Raw genomic sequence first — 26090 nt, 5'->3', positions numbered from 1 at the left:
AGTTGTTTTATAGAACACTTCCTGTATTAAAATGTTGTTCTATAAAAACTTTTTGTATAAACGTTTTTTAAGCAGCAGTTATTTTACTATAATTTTTTTTTTCAGTTTAACAGATTTTTAGAGAATATTTTTAGTATAACGTTTTTTAGACAAAACATTGGTATAAAAGTTTAATCAGAGCGGTTGTTTATTACAACACATTTTTCTATAGAAATAGTTAGATATAACAGAATTTTTTTAAAATAACTACTTTTTTACAAAATACTTTATGGACAATAGCTTTTTCTATAGAAAATTTCTGTATTTTTTTTTCATAAAATATTTTCAGTATAACAGTTTTTAAGTGATACTGTTTTTAACAGTGTACATGTAAGATTGAAACTGGCAATGATGTTTATTTAAATCTACTACTAGTTTTTGCAACTAAGTGTAACAATTCAAAAACTTGCGACGCGACTCAAATTCGTTTAAGCTTAAATTTTGTTAAATCTTTGGACAATAAAAACTTTTCAACGTTAATCGGCTTGACGGTTTTAATATTATTCCACTAAAATGTTTATTAAACTATAGAAATTTAACATTTTATTTATTATTCAAAATGTCAAATGAATTTTAGCCGGCTGACAAACGTCATAAAGACCAACGCTGGCATAATACAAATTAGAGCTAACGGCGTCGCCTTGAATTTAGCTTGACGCTGGACTCTGTTGCAAATTGCAGTGAAAAATTATAAAACAAGAAAAATTTTTTGACAAACAATTTTTCGCTGGAATTAAGTGGAAATTTAAAGAAATTCTTTTAAATAATAAGCAAACCAATGTTTTAAAAGTTAATAACATGAAAAACTTTGAAAAATGAAAAATATTTAAGTGTTTATCAAATTATTAACATACACCCTAACTAAAGTGCAGCAAAGTTGCTTGTAGACAAAAAAAAAGTACTACAACAAATTTTTTTCATCTAACATCAGATTAAACTAGAAATAAAATCTTTCTAAAAGATAGACCAGGAAAATGGCACAACGCAATTCCTCACGTATAGATCGTTTTGCTCAGATGAGTAAACAGGAAGAAATTATTGCCAAAAAACGGCAGGAAATCTTGGAAAAACAACGTACAGCCGAGCTGGCCAAGGCAGTGGCAGCGGCACAATCTTTAGCGGCCAAACTTAAAGGTGTTAGTACTGAGTCGTCTTCTGTTGCTAACACTGATAAAGCTCCAAATGATGAGGCGGTTGAGGTAAAGGCCGACGAAGATGAAGAGAAAAAATTAGATTCGTCAGAGTCTGCTGCTGCGATAAGCTCTACTAAATCCAGTTTGTCTAGTTTAACCGGCAAGACAGGTAAAATGTATGGTAGTGGCCTAAAACGTTCAACAGTTACGGCACCTTCGGCCGAACAGCCGCCAGTCAAGATCCAGAATACTTTCTGTAATGATGGCTCATTTTTAGAGAACTTTAAGAAGATTTTGGAAAAACAACAACCTAAACCGCCAGTGGTGGTGCCAGTGTAAGTTTTATTAGCTTTTTTTAGAATTTAGTTTTAAAATGTTTTCTTTCAAAAATTTCACTTAAATCTGGGAAAAAAATAATTTCAAGGATCATTGTAAACATGTGCTCAAATTGTATACCCCACACTTAAATATGTATACTGTAGGAAGCATAGTTGTTGTTGTAACAGTTCAAATGCGCTCAATAGTTCTTTTTTGACAAATCAAATTTCGGTTGGTGTAAGCTAGCAATGAACAGAGAACCTTTGGACCAGTATGATTGTAGTCATACCAGTCAAAAAAATTTGGCCAGTCAAAAATTTCTTGCATTTTGTTCTGCTACAAAATATTAACTTTATAATGTTCACATTCCAATAAATTTTTCTTAAAAATATTTTTATTTTTAAATTTCAAGATTTTTTTGAGTGTTTTTATTAAAATGTCTTTGTATTTGCATTATAGTCCTGAAACTGCTACCACAACTGAAGAAGAAACTCCAAGCACTAGCAGTGCTACCAATACTAATGCCACTATGGAACAAACTGCAAGTTCTAATCAAACTACAGATGGCATAATGGCTGCCCAACAACAAGAACTACATCTTCAACAACAACAGCAGCAGCAGCAGCAACAACAACAACAACAGCTGCAATTACAACAACAGCATCAACATCAGCAACGTCATCAGCATCAGCTTCAACACCATCATCAGTCCACCTTACCGCCTCCACCACCCACACCACCATCTTTACCTTTCTCATTTAATCCAGCACTAATGGCAGCACAAAATTTAATGTTACAACAATCTATGCAGGGCCCCAATCATACACAAGCTGCCACAATGCCACCACATACAGCAGCGGCATTCTTTACAGCAGCACCCCAATTTGTGCCACCTCCGCCACCGCCTACAACTGTAGCAGCGGCAGCAGCTGCGGCGGCTGCTATGCTAATGCCCATGCAGGCAGTACAAGTGGCACCACCACCACCGCCTCCACCACCACAATTGCCCATAGCCCTGGCAAATTTGACACCACTTTATATGATACCAGCTCCAGAGCCAATGCAGTTAAATGCCATACCACAGCCAAAAGAATTTGATTTGAATGCCATACCAAAGCCGCAATTAAATTTAGAAGCAATACAAATACCAGTCCAAAATATACAACAACAACAGCAGCCAACACCACCACTACAACAACAACAACAGGAACAAATTGCAAATGAACAATTAGAAGAACAGCAGCAGGAATTAAAAACATCAGCTTTAATACAACAAAATTTTGAGCAACAAACAACAGAAAATGCACAACAACAAACTGAATTAGATCAACAGCAACAACAAACACCTCCACAGGCTAATAATTATCAAGAGCTAGATACACCACAGCAACAACAAACAGATGAAGGTTAGTATTATTTTCAAATATTTTTTAAATAATTTTTTTTTAAAGGAAGAAATTTCCAAGAAATATACCCAACATAACATTTGTAATATATTTTCTTACATTTTATTATTTAAGTTCTTATAACAAACAATAGTTTAACTCAATAACAAATGTATAATTTAACATGCATTTAGTTTTTGTTTTATTATTTTTTACACTTAAATTCATAATTACACTTCAGTTGAAAAAAGCATGTTACTTTTTTCTGTTTTTCTTTTACTTGTAAAAACAAAATCACTTTTCTTTTGTTCTCTTTTTTTTTTTCTCAAAACAAACAAAAACTAAACAAAAATTTACCCAAAAAAATTGTTAAAAAATTTCGAGCACGATTTTAAAGGAATTTTTCAGTAGTTTTTTCAGACAACAATCCTGTCGACAATACTAATTGCATACAAATACCAACATCTATAGAAAATCTTATCGATTTGGTTGCCGACAATGGTGATGCTTACGAAGAAACTTTACGCGGCTATAAAAATCAATTACATCCAGCATTGTGGTAAATAATTAATAAATGAAAAAGTAATAATAAATAATAATCAAATAATAAAAAAGGCAAAGAAAAAGGTTGGAGTAAGAAAGAAAAGAAATGCATAGGCTTTTTTATTAAATAACAAAAATTATTTTACTAAACAATAGTTTGAAAAGACACTAAACAGTGTGTAGATAAATGTGCTAAATGTCTGGTTTATATACTATAATTCTTGTTGTTTAAGAACTAGCTCAAAATGAAAATTCCACGTGTTGACAAATGAGAAAAGGAACTCGTTATTTAACACATGAATTTTTCATTTCAAAAACAATGCATTCCCTTCTTACTTAGTAAAACCTTTTTTTAAAAAAAAGCAACAATAACTTCTTAAACAAAATCAACAACTATAATGAAGCCAACAACCTTAAACGTCTCAACCCATAAATAAAGAAACCAAGGAAGGATTTTCTCTACCAGCTGGATTCTAAACAACTTTAACTAGAAACAAATCTAAAAAAACATATTTTTCTCTACAAATAACTCGTCCAAACTTTGGTTGCAAAACAAAAAAATAATTTTGTAAATTTATTTTCATACATTTCGTTTATTTTTCTATGAAATTTTCTCTTCTTTCTGTCTATTTTAATATTTAGGTTTCTCTCTGATAAAACCTCTGAACAATATCATCACTATAGACAACAAATAATCGATCGACGTCAGGAGAAACTTAAGGAGCAGCAACAAAAGGAAAAAGAAGAACTAGAAAAAGAAAAGAAAACCAATCCCTCCGGCTATAAGCAAAGACGTTTATACTGTTCCATAGAGGAAGATAAATATGATCCGGAATCGGTTATAAGTGCAGATAATGATTCGGATGATGAGTATCGTCGCGGTATGATGGATCGTAATAGGGATAATATTAAGAGACGTATAGAGTGTCGTAATGAATTGAGCGAGGAGGAAAGACAGGAACGAGAAGCCGAGGAACAGGAGGAATTGAGACGCATGGAAAAGAAAAAGTTGCGCAAATCACGTTGGGGCGGTAAAATTGAAATGCCTGAGAGTTCTTCGTCGTCAAGTGAGTTTTGCTGATTTTAAATAAGCACAATTTGAAAAAAAAGTTTTTTTTTACAAAAATATTGAGTTTTATTTGGCCAAGGTGTCCCTTCCAGTTTTGCTAACCAAAATAAACCCTTGCTAACAACAGTAACACGCAGTGATCCTGCTCTCTTGAGTTATGCCAAATTAAACTATGGTTCCACTAATCTTTCCGAAGAAGATTGGAAGAAATGTGAAGAACATTATAAAGTGAATCTTTTGTATCAGGACATGATGCGCAAGAGGCAAGAAATCGATCGTTTAGCTAAAAGTGGTAAATTTAAATATGAATACGATTCGGATGAAGATGTTGATGGTGGTACCTGGGAACATAAACTGCGTCAGGCAGAAATGGAGGCTACACGTATTTGGGCTTTAGCCTTAACCAAACAAAGTGAGGGTAAACATCATATTGGTGATTTTCTACCACCAGAAGAATTGAAAAAGTTTATGGAACAATATGAGGCCAAGAAAAGTAATCGTCAGCCTGATTTGAGTGATTACAAGGAGTATAAATTGAAAGAGGATAATATTGGTTTTCAAATGCTGCAAAAACTAGGCTGGAAGGAAGGACAAGGATTGGGTCAAGATGGTGCTGGTATAGTGGATCCGGTTAATAAGTATAACAGTTTAAAACAAAACTAAAATAGGAAAAAATTTTAAAAGCTTTCTTTGTTTTTAACACTAGGGGTCCTCAGCGTGAGGGCAACCAAGGTTTGGGTGTACAAAATTCTGCCACACCGGAAGAGTGTGATAATGAATACGATGCTTATCGTAAACGCATGATGTTGGCCTATCGTTTTAGGCCTAATCCTTTGGTAAGTTTTGTTTCTTTCTTATAATTTCATTTAAATGTCACATTTTCTTTATTTTAGAATAACCCCCGCAGAGCCTATTATTAAACTTTTCCACAACAACTTAAAACTCTTTAAAACTTTGTGTATGTTATTTAAAAAAATATATAAACCGATTTTTTTTATTTAAGTAAAAGTTGAACAAAAGTAAAAAAACTACTTTTCTAAAACAACATGAAAAAACCCCCATTAAAACATGAATTAAAATAAACAGTTTATTGTTTAATTACTAAAAAAAAACAAATCGTTAAAAATGTTTACATTAATTTTTTAACGTTTAACAACTTAACTAATAATACTCCTTAACTATAAACTATATATTAAATAACTTTATTTGGCATTTATGGAATGTAATACTTATAAAAAAAAACTAAGAGTACAAAGTTAATACTGGAGTTTGATTGCCTCTGGCAAAAACCACTGGACATTTAACATCACACGATAACATTTCCAACCAAGACATATACAAGGGAGCAGAAATGGCCTCCTAAAATAAGCACAAAGTGAACATTTATTTTTAATTCCAAAAATCAAAAAAAAAAAAAAAAAAAATGTTCTCAATAAAACTTACCTTTCTAGGCATAGGCAAAGACATTACTATTAAGGCTGCCTCTGATGAATGTTCTACCACCAATTCGTGTATACGCAATTGTCGATTGGTTTTCTCTACCATTTCCTGTAATTCTGAGGAGCTTACTGCTGCTTCTTCAGAACCGGCATTATAACAATAACTATCGATTAGTTTGCGGTGTTGCAGTATTGTCGTTTCTTTGGGACGATGGGTAACACCTTTAAGCATTATCAGTTGTGAATATTTAATACGGAACTTTGTTAACAAGCTGGCCATGCTGTGAAGAAGAAATCATAAAAATAAAATGAAATAAATCAAGAAAAATATAAAGAATTAGAGCAGCAGTTTTAAGTGGTAAGTTTAATATTTAATACGTATTAATATTAAAAATATGCTAAAACATTGAACTAATGGTCCTAGAAGCCATTATTTTCGTCATCGGTGAGATATTCTGAAATATGTTTTTTGCTATAATATTTAACGAAACTACCTAAAGTGTATAAATCTAAATTGTGAGCATACTTATCACTAGACTATCGAGGAATGTGAAATTTATAAGAAAATAATGTATAAACAAAAAGTAACGTAAGATAAGTTACTTTTTCAACTTCATTTCATAAGTTTAAATAGTGTTTAACCGAAAGTAAAAAAGCTCTATTTGGAAGGTTGATATAAACTTTCCTCAAACAACAATGGAGCGCGAAACAAAAACTAAATATCAAAAAGAAGACAATCAGTTTTTGTACTCAATAATTTATGCGATAGGAATCATTATTTGCCTCCAGTGTCAAAGTAATTGATATCTTTGTCACATCTAATACGATTCATGAATTGAATTTCAATCTGATCAAGACAATTCGATAATCGATGGAAGGAAATAAGTGAAGTACTGAGACAATATATTGACATTACCAACAAATAATCAATTAACGGATCGTTTATGGATGAAATTATTCCACAAACATATAAAAAAGACTTGAATTGAAGAATGATTAAAGATAGATTATGGATAGAAGAAAATAAGTCCAAAAATTACCAACAAATGTGCAATTAAGACATCGTTCTTGAACGAAGTTATTCCGCAAAAGGATATTTAGCGCCGAAATCAAACATGATTGATGATCAAGACTTGAATGTGAAATACAATATGATAATGTTTTCAAGAAAAGTTGACGATATTTAACCGGTAGAGGAAACTAAGTTTAAAGAGAAGGATTGAGACGAAGAGATATGGGTTCCAGGATACAATGACATTATATTTGGCTACTTTGGTATACTGCATTTCGATCCGACTCTCCGCCACATAAACAAAACCGTAGGTACGATCGTAACGCAGAATACACACATTCGTAAAGCATTAAAACGAAATGGAATTTCTTCTTCTTTTTCTTACGATTCAGTTTTTTTGTTGGAATACCTTTTTTCGATCGATACGTAACTGAAAGCGTAAACGTAATCGAAATGCAGAATAGGGGTGATTATGTAAAAGGATATTAGGGCGGCAGAATCGAATGTAATCAATGTTCAAGACTTGATTTGCAAATACGATACGATACTTTTTTTCATAAAGATTGAAGACATACTATCGATAGAAGAAAATAAGTTTAAAGAGAATGACTGAGACGACACATTGTCAAAAAGATATGGGTTCCAGGATGCAATGACATTACATTCAATTATTGTAAAGTTTTTAAACAAAGTTATTCTGGATAATTGGGTGATCGAATATGATCAATGCTCAAGACTTGAAAATACGATAACCAGTCTAAATCTGCATTTCAATTCGAAAAGAAATTTTCTTCGTTTGGCAGCTACGATCGTAATGCAGAATGAACACAATCGTGTTGGAATAACTTTTATCGATCGTTGCGTAACTGACAGAAGAATAGGGGAGAATGTCTTTAAGAAAGATTGAAAATAGATAATGGATGGAGATAAAAGTGAAGGATTGATACTACACATTATCGAAGAGGTGTGGGTTTCAGGATACAGGACTTCCAATAAATGTCCAAATAACATATCGTTGTTGTTCCGTAAAAATATATTTTCAAAGAGATATTGAACATGATCGACGATCGGCTGGTCGCATATATTCACGGAAATGAACTTTGACTCTCTTGGTAGAAATTCGCTAGGTCTCCTTATAGACATACTAACCGATTACTGTATGTTTGGTTAAATTTTAGATCGTATAAGCTAGCCACGTAGAAGATTGGAACAATACGCCCTGCTCTGCAAGAGCGTAGATATGGCCCCTTTTAAGATATGGACTGTTTCCAAGGAGGTATGAATCTAACTATGTCATAGGTACTCTTAGAAACCACATAATCACAAGATCAATGTGGTAGGATTAATTTAAAGCGAACATGACTTCATAACTTCTAGAATCAAAATGGACAGATCGCCAAATTCGCACATAAAGCTTTGGCCCAAAAGTATGCATCACAAAATCAGGAGATAAGTAACAGTTTCCCACTCCTACTTCGGTGACAAATTCTAACAAGTCCCGTCAATTTATCAATACAGTTCTCTCATTCAAATTTGAAATATGTTTAGGAAATTGATTTACAATTGATACATTTTTTTTGCTATACTTACTTCTTTTCTTCCATTTCCTCATCCTTGCCGTGACTCAAAGCAAACACACGCAATTTACAATTTTGCCAATTGGAACGCATCGATATAATATAAGGCAGCAACATAGTTAAACCTTTAACAAGAAAGTAAAATAGATTAAACAAATTCTTAATATTCCATCCTCATCCACTTACCGCCATCATCATACAACCAGAATACATCTATGGTACTCTTAGGATGTTTACTCGAGAATATAGTAACAGCATCTAAAATATGTTTAGGAACTTCGGAACCGCCCTTCGTTAAATACGTCACATTATCATCTTGATGTAGTTTATATTTCTTAGAACTGCTCATATTAGGCATAGGCGGTGGCTGAGGTACTGTCAACGAGGAATTAGCACTATCCATAGCGGCTAAATTTAGATTAGAATCGACATGTAAAAGTTCTGAAGCAGCATTGCCTTGAGGCACTAAAAGATTGGTGAAACCCTTGGCATTGGCAGTGTTAATATGACCTAAACCATTTGAACCGGAATAGGAAATTTCAGGATTCAATTCGGAAAAGTCTAAGCCATCGGGTAAACGTAAAATGGCAACACCCATGCGCAAAGAGAAGGACATGCTGAAAATGTATGTAAAGGATTTATATAGAACAGTTTTACATTTCTATTTCTGTAAACAAACTTACTTCAAAATATTGAAATAACTTTCCACTTCTTGGGGATTGCATTCACACCAATTACTTTTGTAGCCCATTACCATGATATTGGGTGTTAATTTACCAAAACCGGTAGATTTTAATAGAGCCTTCACACCATCTTCCATGGTAAAACCATCGAGTACATTGTAAAAAGCCTTAATTTTGCGAGCATTCAAGTATTTCTGACCCTCCTTGATGATTTGTTGACGGTTCTTATAAACCAAACTGGTCTTAAGGGCGGAAAATATATTATAAACATATGGACTTTTAGTATAAAAAGTGAAGAAATACTTACTGGCACTATATTGGCTACAAATAATAGAGAATTATGTTTGGTTAACAAATAACTAAAATCTACTAGAGGTGGTCTTATCATGGGATCTCCCGTCAATACCAAAACTTGTGGTGTATAGTTCTTAACATGATCCGAAACATTTTGGAGTCTATGCATGGCGGTAACAGCCGCCTTATATTGTTGAGCTTGAGTAGAAGAACCCCAATTTGCCTCGGGTTTACGATACATAACCACCAAATATAAAATAAATATAATGACCAGTGTAACCAAGGAAGATATATAGTCTATAAGGAACATAATGGCCACACAGAGAACGCAGCCAAACAAACTTAACCAGGCATTGTAATACTAAAATTAGAATTGATATGATATGAAATTATTAAGAAGTTGACTGCACAAACTTACCTTAAAGGTGGGTCGCCAACCTAAAGGCTTGACAAAGGCCGCATGGAAGGTACAGAAATTGATGAGAGCATAGGAAGCCAAATAAAAGGTAGAGATGAGAGGAGCAATTACATTAAGCTGACCAATTAACAGGAAACCAGCTGAGATTATAAAGGTCAACACATAACCTCTGTAAGGTTCACCATGTTTGCCATAAGGTTTTGAGAAGAAAATCAAACCAGGATAGATTTGATCTATACCCAATGCCTGTACCAAGCGTGGCACTGACAGCAAATTAGTCAAAGCTGTACTTAAAGTGGCAGCAAAACAACCAGCATAGATCAAGGGTCCCCACAAAGACATCAGCTGCATGACTGAATACGAATTGGCCAAACCATAAGGACAGGTCTGAGAAAATTTAAAACTGCTTAGTTAGAAATGTACAATATTCTTTTATTAAAGACAAACTACTTACATTGTCAGCCTTGCAAGACAATTCAGAACTAACAATAGTACCGTTTATCAAGTCGGTTATATTGCCCGAAGCATCACGTACCGCAGCACCACCAGCAAAAACCACAAAAATTGCATACGATATCATAGACAATAACAAAGCCCATAGAGTTCCTTTAGGTATGGCATCACCAGGATTCTTTAAATCACCACAAATATTGGCACCAGCCTGAATACCCGTAACACTGGGGAAAAATATGGCAAAAACACTAAAGAAATTCTGATTAACGTTCTCGGAGAAGCGATAATCCGAAACGAAATTCTCTTTAAGTGTACCCCATGAAAAGCCCACAAAACCCTTGGAAATAGCATCAGCATTATCCTGGGGACCAATGGCAGCACCAATTAAGAAATTAAATATAGCCAATACAATGGTGACAATAAGGAAATTTTGTGCCTTTGTCTCCCATTCCATGCCCACACAACAAATGCAAATTAACACCAGAATAGTGCAAACACCCACGATACGCACATCATTTATGCCGCCATCAACTATTTTTAAACCATTTTCACCTAGAAAGAGAAGAAAATTGTAGAATGTTTCTAATCCCCCTATAAGTATAGAATAACTTACGCAACAAATCATTTAGAGAATCACAAAAACCTATGGTATTCATGGCCGCGGCTACTGCATTGGCAAAGGCAAATACCACACCCACCGAAGCACCAAATTCGGGACCCAAAGATCTCGATATAATGAAATAAACACCACCTCCCTTAACTTCACCATTCGTACTGATGGCCGATAGCGAGAGTGTGGTGACTACACACACAATGGCGGATATGGCAATGATGATAAGCGTTTGTAAAATACCCGATTGAGCCACTACCCAACTGAGACGTAAGAACAGCATTACACCCCAGATATTGAGCAGGCAAGGCACCATTACACCCACAATCCATCCTAGTTTTATAGCATGACCCATTGGTTCCTGTGGTGGAGGTTCGGGAATTTGTATAGACTGGAAAAGAAAGGAGGGAATTAATTTATTAGAATAGTTTTCGGAAAAGAGGATAGGAAACTTTGGAAACTATTTTTAATCGATTATTCGAATAATATTCCACATTTTATATTTAGATGTTAAGAAAATTATTCGAAAAAATTTTAATCGAAATTTTTTAAACGATTAATCGATTATTCTAATATTTTCGATTATTCGAATATTCGATTATTCGTAATAAAATAATTTTTGTTTTAATTTAATCTATTAATCGAATATTTTTAATCTATAAATCGAGAGTTTTCTAAAAAATATATAAGCAGTTAATGTTTTTCATTAAATTGTGCAAAGTATTTTAATCGTATGATCAGTTATTCGTAAAATTTTATTCGATTATTCGAATAATTTTTAACGATTTTTTCAACGTTTTACACTTAGTTGATAAGAAATTTATTTGAAAAGTAATTTTGGTAAAAATTTAATCGGTTATGGAGTATTTTTAATCGATTAATCGAATATTTTTGATTGATTAATCGGGTGTGTTCCTTGAACATAAAGAGTTTCATGTTTTTTCTTTTAAAAGAGTTTTTAGATATTTTGAAAAATATTTTTAATCGAATAATCGATTATTCGTATAATTTTAATCGATTATACGAATAATTTTTAAGGATTTTTTTCAACGTTTTACACTTAGTTGATATGAAATTATTAAATATTTTTGCAAAACTTTAATCGATTAATTTTAATCGATTATTCGAATAATTTTTAACGATTCTTTTCAACGTTTTACACTTAGTTGATAAGAAATTTATTTGAAAAGTAATTTTGGCAAAACTTTAATCGATTAATGGAATATTTTTGAACGATTAATCGAATATTTTTAATCGATTAATAAAAGCGGTTTCATGTTTTTTTCTTGTAAAAGAGTTTTTTTTAGACAATTTGTAAAATATTTTTAATCGAATAATTGTTTATTCGTATAATTTTAATCGATTATTCGAATAATTTTTAACGATTTTTTTAACGTTTTTGATAAGAAATTTATTTAAAAAGTAATTTTAGCAAAACTTTAATCAATTAATGGAATATTTTTAAACGATTCATCGAATATTTTTAATCGATTAATCGGGTGTGTTCTAAAATATATAAACTGTTTTGTTTTTTCTTTTAAAAGAGTTTTTTTTAGAGAATTTGTAAAATATATTTAATCGAATAATCGATTATTCGTATAATTTTAATTGATTATTCGATTATTGCAATTTTGCCATTGTTTTACAGTTAGATGATAAGAAAATTATTCGAAAAGCTGTTTTGAAAAATTCAATCGATTAATCGAATATTTTTAGTCGATTAATCGGAAGTGTTTTAAAGAACCAGTAAGCTGTTTTGTTCTCATATAATTATAATACGACAATTATACGAAAAGCAATTGAAAAAAATTGAATCGATTAATCGAATGTTTTAAATCGGTTAATTGAATTTTTTGTTGACGATTATTTGGATTGAAAGAAACTTATTTATTTATTTGTTTTTTTTTTATTCTTTTAGGTGCAACAAAAAGCTACTAATGTAAAGAATAACGGGAAAGTAGTTATTTTACTGTTAAATTGAAGTTAGATTAAAGTAAACAACTAAAGCGATATTTTAAACTTAAGCATAAAGGCGATGAAATGGAAAAAAATCTAATAAACAGGTTGGTACTTTATTTTTGTCACTTTTTATTGAATTGAATATTGGGGTTTTAACTTCACGTGGGCATCACTGATTAGTTGATTAAAATGCTCTTGGGCGTATTATTAATATTAATTGATATTCATATTAAATATTACTTATACGTATAGCTGGCATTTGAAATTTTTCGGCATAATTTATATTAAAAATGTTTTATGAACATTTATTTTTTTAATTTATAAAAAAATCCCCCAATTACAGATTTTTTTATACAAAACAATTTAAAATTAGTCTTATGCATGTCAAACTTTCATTTTTTTATTTAATTATTTTCTAATGATTTAACATTTATTTAGATTAAAATCGTTAAACAACAAAAATTACAAATAATTTTAATTGAAAACTTCTGTTTTGTTTTTAAACAAATCAAAACAGATTCCGCTAATTGAAAATAATAAAAATGACATGTAAATTGATAAATTACTCATCAATTATGATAAAGAAATACAAAATTAGCAAATGTCTAAACTAATTAATATAAAAAAAAACAACAAAAAATCATAGTTAATCGTGGAGGTAATTTAAAAAGTAAAAAAGATAAGAAATTAATCAATAGAGAAGCAAGCTAAAACGTGTAATTTTATAGTATTTTCTATATTAGCAAAATCTAACCAACAACGAATTTTGGAAATTTTTCGATTAATCGCATGTGTTCTAAAGAATAAGACAGTTTTTCTGTTCTTTTCTTTATGAAAATATTTATTCCAGAAATTTTACAAATAATTTTTAATCGATTATTCGTATAATCTTAGACAAATGTTTTCAATATTTTAGCCCTATTTTATGAGAAAATTAATCGAAAAACTATTTTTGAAAAAATGTTTATCAATTAATCGAATATTTTTTTAATCGATTAATCGGATGAGTTTTGAAATATGTACCTATATGCATTTTTTCAACTTCTTTTCATTTGAACAACTTTTTTAGAAAAATGTTTAAAGATTTTTTTATCGAATAATTGATTATTCGTAAAATTTTAATCGATTATTTGTAACATTTTAATCGATTATTTGGATAATTTAAACATTTTCTTCAAGACTTATCGGATATATCTAATAAGACAAAAAATGTGATTCGAAAAGGGATTTTGGAAAAATTTTAATCGATTAATCGAATATTTTTTTTCGATTAATGGGATGTATTATAAAATATATAATTTTTTTCGCCTTCGTTTTATTTGAACAAATTTTTAGAAACATTATTAAATATTTTTAATCGAATAATCGATTATTCGTAAAATTTTAATCGATTATTCGAATAATTTAAACATTTTTTTTCAAGAATTTATGTATTTCGGATTTATCTAATAGGACAAAAAAGCTGATTCGAAAAGGGAAAGTTTTATTCGATTAATCGAATAAAAAAAAAATTGTGTAACAATTTTTAATGGAATAATCAATAACTCGTAAAATTTTAATCGATTATTCGAATAATTAAAATTTTTTTCCAGTATTTCAATATTTTAGCCATAATTTATGAAAAAATAATTCGAAAAATTATTAAAAAAAATCGATTAATGGAGAATTTTTAATCGATTAATCGAGTATTTTAATCGGTCAATCGTGTATTTTATTTTTAATCGGAAGTGTTCTAAGGAATATAAAATTGTTTACGTTCTTTTCTTATAAACCATTTTGGAATGTATATTTTGTTATGGTTTTTAATCGAATAATTGATTATTCGCAAAACTTTAATCGATTATTTGAATAATATTTTTTTTAAGATTTTAACATTTTCGACTTCAAAAAGGATTTTGGACAAATTTTTAATCAATTAATCGAATATTTTTAATCGATTAATCGGATGTGTTCCAAAATAATATAAATATAATATAAAGAAAATTATATTTTATTAGAAACCATTTTTGAGAGAAAATTTTTAAATGGTTTTTAATAGAATAATCGATTATTCGTATAATTTTAATCGATTATTCGAATAATTTTAAACAAATTTTCCTGAATTTTAATATTTTCGCCTTATTTTATGAAAACATTATTCGAAAAATTATTAAAAAAATTTTAATCGAGTATTTTTAATCGATTAATCGGAAATGTTTTAAGGAATGTAAAATTGTTTGGAACTCTTTTCTTTAAAACGATTTTTTTAAAAAACCTTTTTTGTTAGAAAAATAAATTATTTGTAAAATTATAAAAAAAATAATCGCTTATTTGTAATCGATTAATCGTAAATGTCTTAAGGAATATAAAATTCTTTGCATTTTTTTATTTTTGTTAGAAAAATTAATTATTCGTAAAATTTTAATCGATTCGAATCATTTTAAACGATATTTTAGGTTATACCAATATATTTTTTTAAACTTCATAAGTTTAATCGATTTTTAAAATTTTTTTCTTTTATACCAAATTTTTTAGAACATTTTAAAAATAATTTTTAATCGAATAATCGATTATTCGTATATGTTAACCGAATATTTTTAATCGGATGTAATTTATTTATCATTTTTTATTTTTTAAACAAGTTTTTCAGCAATTTTTAAACATATTTTCTACCGAATAAGCGATTATTCGTATAAATTAAAACGATTATTCGAATAATTTCAAACGATTTTTAAATTATTTTTATGGTGTTATTATATTTCATGAATTCTAAACAATTTTTCGTAAAATTTAAAACGATTAATTGAATAATTTTGAACGGTTATTCAAATTATTTTAATATCTTCAATAAATTTCACAAGAAAATTTGTTAAAAAAATACTTTGTTTTAATCGATTAAGATTTTTGATAGAAAAATAAAATATTCGTAAAATGTTAATCGATTATTCGAATAATTTTAAGCGATAATTTATATTATATCAAGATTTTTTTCAAATTTCTTAAGTTTCAAAAATTTTTTCTCTTTTACCAAATTTTTTCGAACATTTAAAAAAAAAATAATCGAATAATCGATTATTCGAATATGTAATCCGAATATTTTTAATCGGATGTAATTTATTTATCTTTTTTATCTTTTAAATAAGTTTTTTTAGAAATTTTGAAAAAGATTTTCTACCGAATAATCGATTATTCGTATAAATTATAATGATTATTCGAATAATTTCAAAAGATTATTTAAATTATTTTTACAGCGTTATTAAATTTTATAAATATTAAACGATTGTTCATAAAATTTAAAACGAAGAAAATTAATTTGAAAAATATTTTATTTTCCATTTTTTTTTTTTGAAAATTAGAAAACGATTTTCAATCGATTATTGGTTTAATTTTAAACGATTATTCGTAACATTTTCTGCGTTGATTTTTAATTACTTTTTTATTTTAATATCACAAAAAATGTAACTGCACGTGATACATTTCTGTTTCGAAGTTTCAATTCTCAGAATTGAGACTTCAAGTACCATTGTCATTTTTATGTTAAATTGTGGACATTTTAATGTCATAAATAGTACTTGAATAAAAAAAGAAGCCAAATTGCTGAAATTTATCTAATAAAAATTTTAGTTATTTTGTGTTTTTTTTTGTCTATGCTTTTGTTTATATAAACAATTATTATATTTTTTTTTTAATATTTTCGTAATATTTATCACATTTCACTTAAAATAAAATCATTGACATTTAAGTGATAAATCATTGTCATTGTTTTTTTGATATTATATTTTTATGAATGGCTGTTGCAAACTTCAGTTAAACTAAAACGTTTAACGTACTATACGTACGAGTGCGTTAAAATTGTCTTTTTTCTATTATTTAGATTTTGAAGTACTTTTGTTCGTGGTTTGTTGTTGTTGCAAACCATTTAATCAGAGTAATTCTTTTAGTACTTTTGTCTGGGCTGTTTTTATTTTATTATCAATTGTCTAAGTTTTGAATCCCTTTAAAAAGTTTAACTTTATTTAAAATAACATAATTTTTTTTGTTATTTGAAATTGTTACAAATATTGAAAGCAAATCTTGTTGATATTTTTTAAACAATGATTTATTAGTTTTTATTGAGAAATTTTGTTTATGATTTTATCTAATTGTTGTTAATTTTTCTATTTGCCAATTTTTTAAGAAAATTAACAACAATAATTAATAATTTTAAAGACTATTCATACATTTTTAACAAAAATTGACACTGACGTATGTACATATACTTGAGATATAAATGACTAATGCAGAAAGATTTTAAACGGGTTAGAGATAGTTTTTTACAAAAAATATTTTAATCGCTTAATCAAATGTGTTCTAAAGTAGCATTTCGTAGCATTTTCTTTGTAACATTTTTTTAATTTTGTTTGTAAAAATTTTAAGACGAATAATCGATTATTCGTATAATTTTTAACGATTATTCGAAATTTTTTTTAAAAATTTTATCAAAAAATTTAATATTTATAAGAAAATTATTCGAAAAGTGTGGTTGGGAAATTTTGAATCAATTAATCGGATACTTTTAATTGATTAATCGAATGTTTTTAATAAACATAACAATTGTTCGCATTATTTTGTTTTTCAAACAATATATTTGGAAATTTTGTAAAAATATTTTCAATCGAATAATCAATTATTCCTATAATTTTTAACGATTATTCGAAATTTTTTTTGAAAATCGTATCAAAAAATCAATATTTTTTAGCCTAAACTTATAAGTTAATTATTCAAAAAGTGTGATTATGAAATTTTTGGTCAATTAATCGAATACTTTTAATCGATTAATCGGATGTGTTTTAAAAAACATAAAAATTATTTGCGTTCTTTTCTTTTAAACAATATTTTCTGAAATTTTGGAAAATATTTTTAACCGAATAATCGATTATTCGTATAATTTTAAACGATTATACGGATCATTTTTAAAAAATTTAACAAAAAATTCAATATTTTAACCTAAACTTATAAGGAAATAATTCGAAAAGTGCCGTTTTGAAATTTTTAATCCATTAATCGAATATTTTTAATCGATTAATCGGATGTGTTTTAATAAATATAACATTTTTCGCAATATTTTCAAACAATTTGAATTATTACTCGTATTATTTTAAACGATCATTCGAATATTTTTTTTAACATTTTTATCAAAAAATGCAATATTTTAGCCTAAACTTATAAGAAAATTAATCGAATACCTTTAATCGATTAACCGGATGTGTTCTAAAAAACATAAGAATTATTTGGTTCTTTTCCTTTAAAACAATATTTTCAGAAATTTTGAAAAATATTTTCACCCGAATAATCGGTTACTCGTATAATTTTAAACGATTATTCGAACATTTTTTAACAATTTTATCAAAAAATGCAATATTTTGGCCTAAACTTATAAGAAAATTATTCGAAATGTGCGATTGGGAAATTTTTAAAAAATTAATCGAATATTTTTAATCGATTAATCGGATATTTTGTAAAAAAATCATAACAATATTTCATGTTATTTTCTTATATACAATATTTTAAGAAATTTTGAAAAATAGTTTTAACCTAATAATCGGTTACTCGTATTATTTTAAACGATTATTCGAATAATTTTTATTTTTTTATAAAGATTTCATTATTTTTGCCTAAACTAAGAAAATCATGTATTCAAAAAGTGTTATTGGAAAAATTTAATCAATTAATCGAATACTTTTAATCGATTAATCGGATGTTTTCTAATAATCATTACAATTAATCTCGTTATTTTCTTTCAAACAATATTTTCAGAAATTTTAGAAAAAATTTTCAAACGAATAATCGGTTACTCGTATAATTTTAAACGATTATTCGAATAATTTTGAATTTTTTTTATAAAGATTTCATTATTTTAGCCTAAACTAAACCTAAAAGTGCTATTGGAAAAATTTTAATAAATTAACCGGATGTGTTGTAAAAAACATAAACATGTTTCGCGTTCTTTTCTTTTAAACAATATTTTCAGAAATTTTGAAAAATATTTTCAAACGAATAATAGATTATTCGTATAATTTTTAAAGATTATTCGAAAAATGTTTAACGATTGTTCGAATATTTTTAGTCGATTATTGAAATAATTTTTAACAAAAATTTCAATATTTTTCTCAAACATACAAATAAATTATTCGAAAAGTGCAATTGGGAAATGTTTAACCAATTAATCGGATATTTTTAACCATTTATTCGAATAATTTTAATAGATTATTCGAATAATATTCAAAAATGTTATCAATAATTTCAATGGTTGCCTTAAACTTACAAGAAAATTGTTCTGAACTTTAAAGCAAAGTTCTTTTTTTGAATTGTTTAAAAACTTTTAATAAAATATTCGATTGTTCGAATAATTTTAATCGATTATTCGAATATTTTTATCCGATAATTCGAATAAATTTAATTTTTTTTCAAAAATGTCATTATTTACTCTTATCTTATAAGAAATCTTAAAAAAAAGGATTAGAAAGAAATTTTAATCGATTACTATTTCGGATAAATCGTTAAAAAACAATCGAAAAATCGCTTATGGTTGACATAATATAAAAGATTAGAGCTTTATTTTATTAAAAACAAAATTTTCATAATTTTTTTTAAAGATTTTCAATTGAATAATCTATTATTCGAATAATTTTTATTATAATTCATTCGAAAATTCATTACATTTCATAAAAATTTTAATCGATTAATCAAAAATTTTTAATTATTTAAAATTTGATCTAAAAAATTTCCAGACATTTATAGGATTTTTTTTAAAATTTTTCATTTTATTTAATTTTAAAAATTAAGCCAAATATTCATGCAAAAAATTAGCAACTTTTCAAAATATTATTTATTTTTTACAATTATAGACATTTGTTTATTAAACTAATTATAAATACTCTTATAAAATCAAAAAACAAATATTAAAATATATTTCCTTCATAGATTTTTGCTATTTGTTAAATTCAATTTAATTTAAAATTATCTTCCAACAGATTCAAAGATTTTTATTTAACTTGTAGCAAATTCTTAACAATTCCTATTTATTATTATTTATTTAAAATAAATAAAATGTACTCGAATCTTTATTTTATTTACACTAGTTAAATAAAAGCGTTAATTTAGTAAATATATTGTTGCTATTGTCATATTTTGTTAAATTTGTTTACAAAAATTTGTTAAACATGCTAATTAAACATCGTTTTATTACTTTTTGTCATTGTACAATAAAAAAATAAAACAAACTTTAAACGTTACAATAAGAAAAGGGGAAAATTTTTATTAAATTGTTTAACACATTTGTTTTTATATTTAGTTTAATATTTAATGGATTTTACTAAATTTTTTTTCTACTTAAAAATTTCATCTGAATATCATTTTGAACTTTTTTTTTTATTTTAATTAGTTATCTTTTGTTTTGTTCAAATTTTTTTATTAATAAAATATTTTCTTATTAAGTGTAATCCTGTTAAATTTAGTTTAACAGGTTTATTTATTAAAATATTTAAGAAATAAAAACGTGAGCTTTGAAGTACTTATATGAAGCAGGCATAGAAAATTTAGTACTATTCTACTTTTGGGAATGAAAAAGTAATCTCAGTGATGGACTAGTCCATAGATTAACGAAAAGTCAAGTCCATAGACTAGTGTATAGTCTAGTCTACAGATTAGACTATTGACTGAAGTAGAACTGAACTAGATCTGAACTAGAACTAAACTAGAACTGAACTAGAACTGAACTAGGACTAGAACTGAACTAGAACTGAACTAGAACTGAACTAGAACTGAACTAGAACTGAACTAGAACTGAACTAGAACTGAACTAGAACTGAACTAGAACTGAACTAGAACTGAACTAGAACTGAACTAGAACTGAACTAGAACTGAACTAGAACTGAACTAGAACTGAACTAGAACTGAACTAGAATGACTAGACTGAACTAGAACTGAACTAGAACTGAACTAGAACTGAACTAGAACTGAACTAGAACTGAACTAGAACTGAACTAGAACTGACTAGAACTGAACTAGAACTGAACTGAACTAGAACTGAACTAGAACTGAACTAGAACTGAACTAGAACTGAACTAGAACTGAACTAGAACTGAACTAGAACTGAACTAGAACTGAACTAGAACTGAACTAGAACTGAACTAGAACTGAACTAGAACTGAACTAGAACTGAACTAGAACTGAACTAGAACTGAACTAGAACTGAACTAGAACTGAACTAGAACTGAACTAGAACTGAACTAGAACTGAACTAGAACTGAACTAGAACTGAACTAGAACTGAACTAGAACTGAACTAGAACTGAACTAGAACTGAACTAGAACTGACTAGAACTGAACTAGAACTGAACTAGACTGAACTAGAACTGAACTAGAACTGAAACTGAACTAGAACTGAACTAGAACTGAACTAGAACTGAACTAGAACTGAACTAGAACTGAACTAGAACTGAACTAGAACTGAACTAGAACTGAACTAGAACTGAACTAGAACTGAACTAGAACTGAACTAGAACTGAACTAGAACTGAACTAGAACTGAACTAGAACTGAACTAGAACTGAACTAGAACTGAACTAGAACTGAACTAGAACTGAACTAGAACTGAACTAGAACTGAACTAGAACTGAACTAGAACTGAACTAGAACTGAACTAGAACTGAACTAGAACTGAACTAGAACTGAACTAGAACTGAACTAGAACTGAACTAGAACTGAACTAGAACTGAACTAGAACTGAACTAGAACTGAACTAGAACTGAACTAGAAAAGACTATACCATAGTCCATATGTGCATAAACTGCTCAATAGACCAGTCCTTAGACAAGTAGATTATTCCATAGACTATTCAGTGTGATAGTCAATAGATTTGTCAATATAGTACATATACTAGTCAATAGTCTAGTGAATAGACTAGTCATGTCTATTCACTAAAATATTGACCAGTCCATAAACTATAAAAGAGAGAGAGAGAGGCAATGAAGTTGGTGAGTGAATAGAAACTAAAGCTTTTAAGAAATTTTTTCATAACAATGATTTTTTATCAATTCTTTTTAAAGAATATTTTTTTAAATGTTTATTTAAAAAAATACTCCTTTCAAGTGTTTATTACACTTTAAAGTTATTGTTTTTTTCTTTCTAATATTTATTTATCTAAGAATTAGTTGTTTCAATATTTTTATATGGTTCTTAAGAATGTGACACCAATTCAAGTATATAGAATTACAAAAAAAAAGTGTCGTATTACAAAATTGATTTCCTTATAAAATATTTATGATAAATATTAAAGTACTTAAGTAAAAAATCGTCTTACCTCTTCCTGTACCGGCTCGCATTGTAGTTGACTAATTGAGGGTCTCTTAATATTTCTTTGGGATAATCTATAATTACCCAAACGTGGTAAAGATTCTCTGTAAATAAAAAGAAAATTGAATGGGGGTTTTAGATAATACTGGGTTTTTTCAAATATCTTCAATAATTTTTATTTTCTCTGCATAGGGGGTAAACATTAAAAACTTCCAGATCTTATTGTTTTCTTATTTATAAATTGCTCTTAACTATTAAGCACCAAAGTTTCGACTCGTGTTGTTATTATTTATTTAGTTTTTCATTTGATTTCGAAAAACACTCTAAAATTGATAAATTTTCTAAAATATTTAACAAATATTTATATAAAAAAAAGTTCTCTAAACTTAAAGTATATTCATTACAAATTAAGAAACTTGAAAGAGTTAAATATTTATTTTAATAAACAAGTTTTTAATTGTTATTAAAAAAGAGGAATTATAAAACTGGAAAAGTATCAAAAGTTTTAAAATATCTGTTCCTTTTGTGCAAGGAGTTGAAATCAACCCCAAGTAAACAATTACGTAACCAGTGTCGTCTAAAAATCTGAATGATTCAACCATCATCTTTAAATATTACAAATAAATTATGAATAAATAATGATTTCATTGAATCATATTACTAGGAATACTCTACGGTACAGTTGTTCTCTATTTGTGGTCTATTGTATATATATTTCCAATATTTTATTTTAAAAATCTTCAGCACTTTCTTAAAACCGCAAATCTTTGCAATATTAATTATTATTTTTTTAAATTATAAAAATATAATAAAAGTGGGATTTCCAAGTAAAAAAAAAACATAAAAATAATTTAAGTCTGTTCTCAATAAAATAGACTCATTCCAATTTAGTACTAAATCTTCAAGATTTAAAAGAAAATTTTTAAAACTTTTTATATTCATTTCAAATTCAATATTTTGAAAACCTTTTTCCTAACTATGGAAAACTTTTTATCTTCTTAATAAAATATCATCCAATACAAGGTCAAAAATAATCATGTCTAATCTATCAAAATTTTTGGGTTTGGTTAAAGAAAACCTATCCCATTTTTTTTGGTGTCTATCAAAATTATAGTATTTGGGTGTATATAGTATTTTATTTCTTTAACTACATCATATGTCATATAGTTAGATTTTATTGTCTGATAAGTCTTATGACATCCAATCCATATTATTCTATTAGATCACTAGAAAACGTGATTGAAAGCAATGTGGTTTAGAAAGATAAACAACGGTTTTGTTTTGAATTTAGTATTATTTCGATAACAGAAAGGGGTGGTGGATCTATATGATTAGCTTATAAAATGTCTCCAGTTTTGATGATAATAATGTGATTCCCCTAAGTTTTCAAATATAATATAGAATGTTTTGAGTTCAGTTTATATTTTATTCTTTATTGCGATCAGCTTTTTTCACCCCCTCTTCATTCCTTCGCCACAGTTTACCTTATACAAATGAATTCCCCCGTATTCAGTTCTGTATTTAGAACAGAACTAGATCTGAACTAGAACAGAACTAGAACTGAACTAGAACTGAACTAGAACTGAACTAGAACTGAAATAGAACTGAACTAGAACTGAACTAAACTGAACTAGAACTGAACTAAAACTGAACTAGAACTGAACTAACTGAACTAAACTAGAACTGAACTAGAACTGAACTAGAACTGAACTAGAACTGAACTAGAACTGAACTAGAACTGAACTAGAACTGAACTAGAACTGAACTAGAACTGAACTAGAACTGAACTAGAACTGAACTAGAACTGAACTAGAACTGAACTAGAACTGAACTAGAACTGAACTAGAACTGAACTAGAACTGAACTAGAACTGAACTAGAACTGAACTAGAACTGAACTAGAACTGAACTAGAACTGAACTAGAACTGAACTAGAACTGAACTAGAACTGAACTAGAACTGAACTAGAACTGAACTTGAACTGAACTAGAACTGAACTAGAACTGAACTAGAACTGAACTAGAACTGAATTAGAACTGCAAAGAACAAAATTTTGTAAAATTGGGTATATTGTGTCCGATTAAATCAAAATATATGATAGCAATTTTTTGGACCTTCCGCTTTTAAGCTGTTGGTAGAATTTAATTTTTCTCAAATATTCTCTGTTAATCAGTAGTATCGAAATGGACTAAATTGGTCGTACAGGAAAAGTATCAAAACAAAATATCATTCTGTCCGTCCTTCCTCCTAAGTAAAAATGTAATAGGTTATAAATCCCGGGAATATTTAGTACAAAAGTTCGGGCAATCTGTCAACAAAAAAAAAAGAACCAGTAAAATGTTCAAGATGAAAATCATATAAGAAAAATCATTCCGAAAATATTGAACCGTTTTAAAAATTAGAAATGATTTTGTAGCAGGACAGGATAGCATAGGAGCATTACTATTAGATTCCTTTTTTGACTTATTGTTCACTAATTAAAACTTTGTACCCTTTTTATTTTTAATTATTAATAATTTGTTCAGTTTTTTCTTATTTTTCCACTTACTGAGTCAATTGAGCCAAACTAAATTTACGATCATCAGTTACGGTGGATTTTCTAGGTTTTAAAAAACTACCGAAACCACGAAAGGATATGCGTGAAGATTTGCGTGGTGGTGGATTTTGATATGTAGGAGCATTACTATTAGGCTCCTGACCATTTGTAGGAATATTTTCAGTTATAGTGGTAATATTCGGGTTAGTCCCATTGGATTTAGAAACTTGAAACCGATCAGTCATGTTGTTATAGTAGTATTTATATTCTTTTTTATTAAATTATTATTTTTTTTTATTATTTTTTAAACACTTTTTCTTTAACACTTCAAAGGATAATGTTTTATTTTATTTTTATTAAAATTTAAAAAAATTATTTTTTATCTTTCATTTCCGTTTCCGTTAATAAACATTTTTCGTTTTGATTTAAAGCTTAAAATCCTTTTACCGTATCGTGTGTGTTAACGTTTGTAAAATACGTTAACAATTAACTGCAAATTATTGATGTTAGTGGCTTTTATCGACTTTTCTTCTGCCTTTTGATTGGATTCATTCATGTGTTGCCCTTACAGGCTGTTTTTTTTTTGTTCGTTTAAATCGCAATGTTTACATTATTCGTATCAGAATAAAAAATATAATCGCTCTTTGTTTAGAATGTAGTAGTAAAAGTATTTACTCTCAATATTATTATTGTTGTTGTTATTGCTGTTATTATTAAGAGCATGTGAAAAACTGTTAAATCGATCGAAGATAACCAATTTTTTTTATAACATTAACGTCAGTCAACAAATGCAAAATGTTGTTTAAACAACAAAAAAAATTGTGTTAATCACAATATAAAGAGTGCCCGATTTAAAGCGTTTTTAAATAATTAACACTTTAACACAACACTTTTTTTCGATATTCAATTATATAAATATTTAATGTGTTTTTTGAGAACCAATCAAATTTTGGTTATTTTTGTTTGTAGGTAAGTTTGTTATTAAGAATTTGCCTGTTTGTGCGTTTTTATTTGTATACGAATAGGTTTTTTCAAAGAGTATCAGTGAGTAATGCTTACTTTATTGTCTATCTGAAAATATTATGTATGTTGGTAACATTATAGTTTGTGTAAATGTATGTAATACTACTCTCTGTTAATATTTACATCTGTTAAGATTTTTTACAGCAATATTGCAAAGGATTAATGTTATCGGATTTGTTTATTTACAATTACAGCAGCCAGATAATTATGATGAAAATCATTTTCATTTAACTTATAGTTGTTAAACATCTAACTACATGATCCCTATTAAATCCACCGGCTTATAC

At 28.0% G+C, this 26090-nt stretch overlaps 2 protein-coding genes across 5 annotated transcripts; one reads left to right on the top strand and one right to left on the bottom strand.

Annotated features, from left to right (window-relative positions):
- The first annotated feature begins 667 nt into the window (after nucleotides 1–667).
- On the top strand, nucleotides 668–5597 carry LOC119606120 (heat shock protein DDB_G0288861). 4 transcript variants are annotated; one of them, XM_037959506.1, is made up of 7 exons: nucleotides 668–1507; nucleotides 1950–2896; nucleotides 3284–3434; nucleotides 4061–4485; nucleotides 4552–5125; nucleotides 5194–5323; nucleotides 5381–5597. In XM_037959506.1, exons 1-7 carry the CDS (start codon nucleotides 1014–1016, stop codon nucleotides 5405–5407), a joined length of 2748 nt encoding a protein of 915 aa, XP_037815434.1. In that variant the 5' UTR covers nucleotides 668–1013; the 3' UTR covers nucleotides 5408–5597. The 4 variants fall into 4 exon arrangements, with proteins under 4 accessions (XP_037815434.1, XP_037815436.1, XP_037815437.1 ...); XM_037959508.1 differs by having other exon boundaries at nucleotides 669–1507; nucleotides 4567–5125; XM_037959509.1 differs by having other exon boundaries at nucleotides 689–1507; nucleotides 3287–3434; nucleotides 4567–5125.
- A 71-nt stretch (nucleotides 5598–5668) lies between these two features.
- Nucleotides 5669–25266, bottom strand: LOC119606119 (bumetanide-sensitive sodium-(potassium)-chloride cotransporter). The gene is made up of 11 exons (XM_037959504.1): nucleotides 24793–25266; nucleotides 22253–22349; nucleotides 10977–11364; nucleotides 10365–10915; nucleotides 9911–10297; nucleotides 9506–9853; nucleotides 9199–9440; nucleotides 8702–9132; nucleotides 8529–8640; nucleotides 5931–6207; nucleotides 5669–5846 (listed from the first exon to the last, which is right to left on the bottom strand). The coding sequence occupies exons 1-11, from the start codon at nucleotides 25023–25025 to the stop codon at nucleotides 5730–5732; spliced, it is 3183 nt and encodes a 1060-aa protein (XP_037815432.1). The 5' UTR covers nucleotides 25026–25266; the 3' UTR covers nucleotides 5669–5729.
- Nucleotides 25267–26090: the final 824 nt, after the last annotated feature.

This window comes from Lucilia sericata, unplaced genomic scaffold (assembly GCF_015586225.1).
Source record: "Lucilia sericata isolate MDLA Ls3-8-SP2 unplaced genomic scaffold, ASM1558622v1 Contig000553F_arrow, whole genome shotgun sequence".
NCBI classification, from domain to species: Eukaryota; Metazoa; Arthropoda; class Insecta; order Diptera; family Calliphoridae; genus Lucilia; species Lucilia sericata.
The sequence above is the reverse complement of the archived record's forward strand: the minus strand, read 5'-3'. Positions and strand labels throughout refer to the sequence as shown.